This window comes from Salvia miltiorrhiza, chromosome 7, assembly GCF_028751815.1.
Source record: "Salvia miltiorrhiza cultivar Shanhuang (shh) chromosome 7, IMPLAD_Smil_shh, whole genome shotgun sequence".
NCBI classification, from domain to species: Eukaryota; Viridiplantae; Streptophyta; class Magnoliopsida; order Lamiales; family Lamiaceae; genus Salvia; species Salvia miltiorrhiza.
Window position 1 is genome coordinate 59,422,242 of NC_080393.1, and position 6,292 is coordinate 59,428,533.

The 6,292-nt window shown below is 35.7% G+C and overlaps 1 protein-coding gene across 1 annotated transcript; it reads right to left on the reverse strand.

The window, feature by feature from the left end:
* Window positions 1-321: 321 nt before the first annotated feature.
* LOC130995198 (UPF0481 protein At3g47200-like) lies at window positions 322-3,369 on the reverse strand. Its single transcript, XM_057920355.1, has 2 exons — window positions 3,121-3,369; window positions 322-1,729 (listed from the first exon to the last, which is right to left on the reverse strand). Exons 1-2 carry the CDS (start codon window positions 3,126-3,128, stop codon window positions 466-468), a joined length of 1,272 nt encoding a protein of 423 aa, XP_057776338.1. The 5' UTR covers window positions 3,129-3,369; the 3' UTR covers window positions 322-465.
* Window positions 3,370-6,292: the final 2,923 nt, after the last annotated feature.

Sequence of the window (6,292 nt, forward strand, 5' to 3'; positions counted from 1 at the left end):
AATTAAATTAATTAATTTGGCTTAATTAAATTCAATGTTTCAATTTTAAGAAAGTGACCAACAATAATAGGACAGACTAAAAAGAAAATGTGGCCAACTTTAATGGGATGGAGGGAGTATCATTTGCCACTAATCGACTCACCTAAAAATACCTTTATCACTTTTATATTTTATATTTACTACACTTTTTCACTATTGGACCCACTCACAACACATTTATCACTTTAGTCAACCACCTTTATATTTCACCCACAACACCTTTTTCAGTTTTCTTAGTTTTCGCGCCGACTACAAAGTGGGACATTAAATTATGGATGGACCTTTTATGTCTGGACAAATTTTGTCCAAATAGCACTACTCATAGTAAAATGGCTTCCCTCGTTCTAGATTTTAATACATGATCAAACTCAAATTAGTTTACATCGCTACATGTGATAAAGCAGAAATGGTGAGTCCTCTTCTAATTCAGACCACCTGTAATATGGTAAAAACTGTTTGCGTGAATGTGAGCAGAAGCAGCACTGCACCAACAAGTAGAGACATAATAACCCAAGGACTACTTAAATAATTACGCCTCAACATGGCCATCCACCTATGCCTTCTTTTCCTGCAATGCTTTTCCACATTCTCAAACATCTCCGCATACATGAAGCTTCTGGGCACAGTCACCGATTCAGCCAGCTTGTTCACCATCTTCGCCACGGCTTCCTCATTGCCCATCCAGTTCTTCACGATTCCGTCACGCGACAGTATCTCCACATCCTTGGAGGAATCAATAAGGCAGTCCAGCAACATAACATAATCCGTCACGAAATTGTCCTGATCCTGCCCAAAGTACTGCTCGTACGCAACGAGATTCCGGAGGAACGACTCGGTCTTGTCCTCGACCCTCAGAGGCGCCATGATCATCACCCCGTTTTCGAACCTCACGTCGAACAATGCAGCTTGCGGCTCGGATATCTCGAACCTGACATTAGCCTCTTTAAGCCTCGCTGCGCTGTTGATGAACTGCAACCCCTTATCTTGTTTCTTCCTCCCGCCTGTGCCTGTGCCGCGGGGAAGCCAACTACGATGGATGAAGTGAAGCAAATGCTTCACCTTACGAGGAGCTATGCTTGCTTGTCCTCTGTAGCCTTCCCCATCACACATAATGCTGAAGAATTGCACGAGAAGGTCCTGCAACCTACTATGCTGGCCGGGATCCTCAATCAGGTCGAACAGCTCGCACAAGACGAAGAGTGGGAGTTGATTCTCGAAGAGCATTAAATCCCGCTGCAGGCTAGTCACAATCCAGTCCATTTGGAAGATGGGATCATTCTTCTCCCTCAGGGACACCATGTCGCGCTTCAGTAATAACTCAACGATGAAGCATCCATCTAGTACAAGCATTTGTATGAACTCGCTTGGGCTCAGGCTTGTAGGCTCATCTGCGTAACATTTTCTTGCTTCGGCTTCCAATCTGCCCACACATGCTGCGTAGCTTTCCACATTGTTGGAAGGTTTCCTTCTGATGAGGTGCTGGAAGTAACGTAGCTTGTGATCTTCCATCATTTTTAGATGATCCTTGTTGCGGTGATAAGGGCCAATAGCGATCACCTCGGGCTCGTAAGCAATGGGGTTCACGTTCCGTAAATGTTCATGAACTCTGTAGATTGTGCATTCTGATTCTGCCCCCGTGCTCAGTTTCGTCAGTTTTTCATTCAAGCTAGCGCAGCAGGCTTGCGTTGTTCTGTAAAGATAGAATCACTCCCAAAATATATGATTTTGATGTGTTTCACATAAATATGATCAAACAATTTTGATGCCAAAAAAAAAAAACTGATTTAATTGGCAGGATTATATATCCATTTACAGACTAGAAGAGAACTTATGCATACCACATGTTGTGGACAACAAATTACGAGAGAAATAGCAAGTCTCTATCTCAACCGATAGATATTCAGTATTCACTAAACATGGGGTCACAACTTATATTGAAGTTGCACACGATATATATTGTATACTATGTATATTGGAGTTGTACACGAAGTATATAAGAGTTACATTTCGTCTCAAGTGTTTTAATTTTTTTAAACAAATTTAACAAAATAAGAAAATAAAATATTTTCACATATGATTTCTTAAACAAAAATATAGCAACACTTAGAACCTCCAATCTTTCTTGTTCATTGAAATTGATTTTTCGAGAAAATCCTAGAAGAATTAAAGAATTAAACTTTTTGATGGAAGCGGCAATTTTACGGAGCGAATGAATACTGTAAAATACAATATCACTTTTTTACCCTTTCTCATAATTAGGTCACTAATCATCAATCCCCGTGAAAGGAAAAGAATTAATCTTGGCCATCAATTTTGATCCTATCAATTAACGCTGTAAAATAGTTCTTAGTTTTATTCTTAAGAGGGGTTTCTGTTCTATATTAATCATATCCTCTATATATATATAGGGAAGAGTTTAATGGAAACCATTAAATATTCAAAGAACATAGACCAAATTTCAATCATTGATTTTATCTAATCTAACGATCATCATTTATTCACGTCAGTTCAACGAAATTTTTTTTTGAACATATACAGGGTCGAATCCCACAATCCCCAAAAAATCAGCATTTATTCACGCCATGTCCAACGAATTTGATGAACGTTCATCAAATCCGTTTGAACATATACATCAATAATTCCGTTGAACGTTCGTCAAATTCGTTGAACATGGCGTGAATAAATACTGAATTTTTGGGATTGTGGGATTCGACCCTGTATATATTCAACAAAAAAATTTCGTTGAACATGGCGTGAATAAATGGTAACCGTACATTAGATTAGATAAGATCAACGACTGAAATTTGATCTTTGTTCTTTGAATATTTAGTGGTCTCCATTAACACTACAAAAAAACCGGCGATTACCGGCGGCGTTTTGCCGTCGGTAATGGCGAGACGGCCGCCGAAAATTAAACTACCGGCGGCAATACCGGCGGCGTCTCGCCGCCGGTAATTTTGTAGTGTATGGAGGGGTTTTTTTGTAGTGTAAACTCTTCCCTATATATATATATTGTAAATCACGAAGATAACAATTGTTAAAAAAAAGTGTGTTTATTGAAATTAGATAGAGCAAACTTACATGAGCATGATTGGCAGTGGAAGAAGTAGTACTAAGCAGTAAGCAGCTGCTGGTTGGTTTCGAGAGCAAGTAATATATCTTCAGGGGAATATACACTCAATATAACTTACATGTTGTTTGGGAAGGAGCTGATTCAATAATGAAACACAGATTTTCTTTTTCTTTGAAGAAATGAAACACAGATATTATGTATATATACATGTATTGTGTGGTTTGCATTTCACAACTCATCTTCATAAAATTCAACTTGTAAGCTTGTGGGTCAATGCAAAGTCGTCGTACGTTCGTGTGCAAGCACCACATGCAATTTTGGTGGAATTTGAATATTCTTCAATTCAAGTTTGGTATATTATTATTGAGTTGAGCTTTAAATCATCGTACGTAAGCTCTCGCTCTTGTCTTTTTATTTATTTACTATTATTTAGATTAAAATTAATACTAATTAAATTAATTTATAGTATAATTAATTATGAAGCATGATTAATTTTAATTTGTTAGATTAATTTATTTATATTAGATAATTTTGTTAAATTAAGTATGATTAAGTGAATTTTATGTATGTGTGTTTAGGATGAAATAATATGTTATTATAAGTATGATGGGGTCGGTACAGGGATCAGCAGGCACGTTGGAAGGTCTCATTCGTATCATGCAGCAGAGTTTGGTTAGTAATTATAAAATAAGTTCATAAATTAAGTAATATTTGTTTCTCCATAGAACTCTTCTCTCTATTTCTCTCTATATATGTATAGATATATAGGGGCGCGCTCCAATGAGACCCCTAATTTTTCGTGTAACATGAGGACAATGAATAAGACATATAATACTAATCAACAAGACGTATATATAACGAATAAGATGTATATATTGATGAAAAATAAAATTTAAAAAATTGGTAATGAATAAGACATATATACTGATGAACAATGCAGTATATACTGATAAATAACAAAATTTAAAATATTCTGCTTCTTCCAGGATTCGAACCCTGTGGAAAAAAAATCACCCTCCGGATACAATATCAGTCATAGGATTGATAAAATAAACGCACTAGATCGTACCCTAAATCTCATAAAAATTAGAGGGTCTCATTGGAGCGGCCCTATATAGGGGCACGCTACCCCCTATTTTTCGTGTAACACTGAGGACAGTGAATAAGAAATAGTATAATATTAATGAACAAGACGTATATCTAACGAACAAGATGTATATACTGATGAAAAATAAAATTTAAAAAATTGGTAATGAACAAGGCAGTATATACTGATGAACAATGCAGTATATACTGATGAATAACAAAATTTAAAATATTCTGCTCCCTCCAGGATTCGAACCCTGCGAAAAAAATTATCCCTCCAGATACAATATCAGCCATAGAATTGATAAAATAAACGCATCAGATCGTGCTCTAGATCTAATTAAAATTAAGGGGTCTCATTGGAGCGGCCCCCTATATTTTATTTATCTTATATACATGCATGAACAGAGCTTGAAGACTGGACTCCCCCCGGCTGCACAGAACTATAGCACCTTCCTCCGTCTCCACATGCGCGAGGATGGACCTTTTTTGTCGCCGAAGGATGAGAGACTAGATATAAGTGTTTAAGTTTAATCAAATATTAATACATAGTGAGATGTATTTATTTTCTAACAATTATGTATTGCTATGTATGAATTAGGCGGAGATTCGTCGCATTGCTGTTGAAACTGGATGTGAGAACCGGCTGGATGAGACACAGATCTCCAAGCTGGAGAAGCGACTGCGGAAAGCTGACGAGGACAGGGCTGCAGAATTAGTAGCACGTGAGGCCGAGCGAGCAGCACTTGAGGTCGAACAAGCAGCACGTGAGCCTTTTAAGCAGCGTATGGCTATGTTCGAGGAGATATTGAGGCGGTCGGGCCAGCTACCTTGGCAGCAGCACTTCTACGTATTTATATTTGGTTGAACTATTTATTTCATATTCTGGAACAAAATTACACTTGCCCTTTCTTTTTACATTTATGTTTTCTTGAACTATTTATTTCATGTTTTCAAACAACATTGCACTTACCTCGCTCTCTATTTCCTATTTATTGTGATTGAATTCAACGTATGCAATTGAATTCAAAAATCTAGAATCTCAACGAGAAACTTAAATAGAATCCCAACTAATCAATCTTCAATTGAATAATCTTAACAAGATTCTTCACTAATCATTCTTCAATTGAATAATCTTAACAAGAAACTTCACTAATCTAGTTTGGAATCAAGAATCTTAAGTAAAATCTTCACTAATCACTCTTCAATTGAATAATCTTAATAAGAAACTTCACTAATATTGTTTGAAATCAAGAATCTTAAGTAGAATCCCAATTAATTACTTTTCAATTGAAGAATCTTAACAAGATTCTTAAGTAGAATCTTCACTAATCACTCTTCAATTGAAGAATCATAACAAGAAACTTAATCTAGCTTGGAATCAAGAATCTTAAGTAGAATCTTCATTAATCACTCTTCAATTGAATTCAAAATACATTACAAAACCACATTAAAATACTTATTGTATATAAACTAGATTGATAATAATAATAATAATAATAATAATAATAATAATAATAATAATAATAACAACAACAACAACAACAATAATAATAATAATAATAATAATAATAATAATAATAATAATAATAATAATAATAATAATAAATATTTTTTCAACATAAAAATAAGGATGGAAACGAGACCAATCAGTAATTAACGACATCTCTTGGATATCATCTCAATATATTCTACGGTTATCAATATATGATATTGTATATTGAAATATAGTTTAAATGAATTAATAGGGACTGAATATGTCAATAATACGAGTGTTCTGTACTGGTGACCACTCGAAAGTAACTTCAAGGTTAAGCGTGCTTGACTTAGAGCACAACTAAGATGGGTGATCGACTGGGAAGTTCGTCTAACGTATGCACTATTGTATAAATACGAAAATACTTGTGGGGCATAAATAAATAAATAAATATATATAAAAATTTACCCGCAGCGATGGCGCCGGCGCTAACCGTCCGGCGAACATCGCCGATTCGGCGACTGGCGCCACCGCCGTCTAGTCAATATTTGTAGTGACCCGCTCTTTTTATGTTATTTAAATACAGTATCGCGATAATAAAATCGCATCTTTCAGTA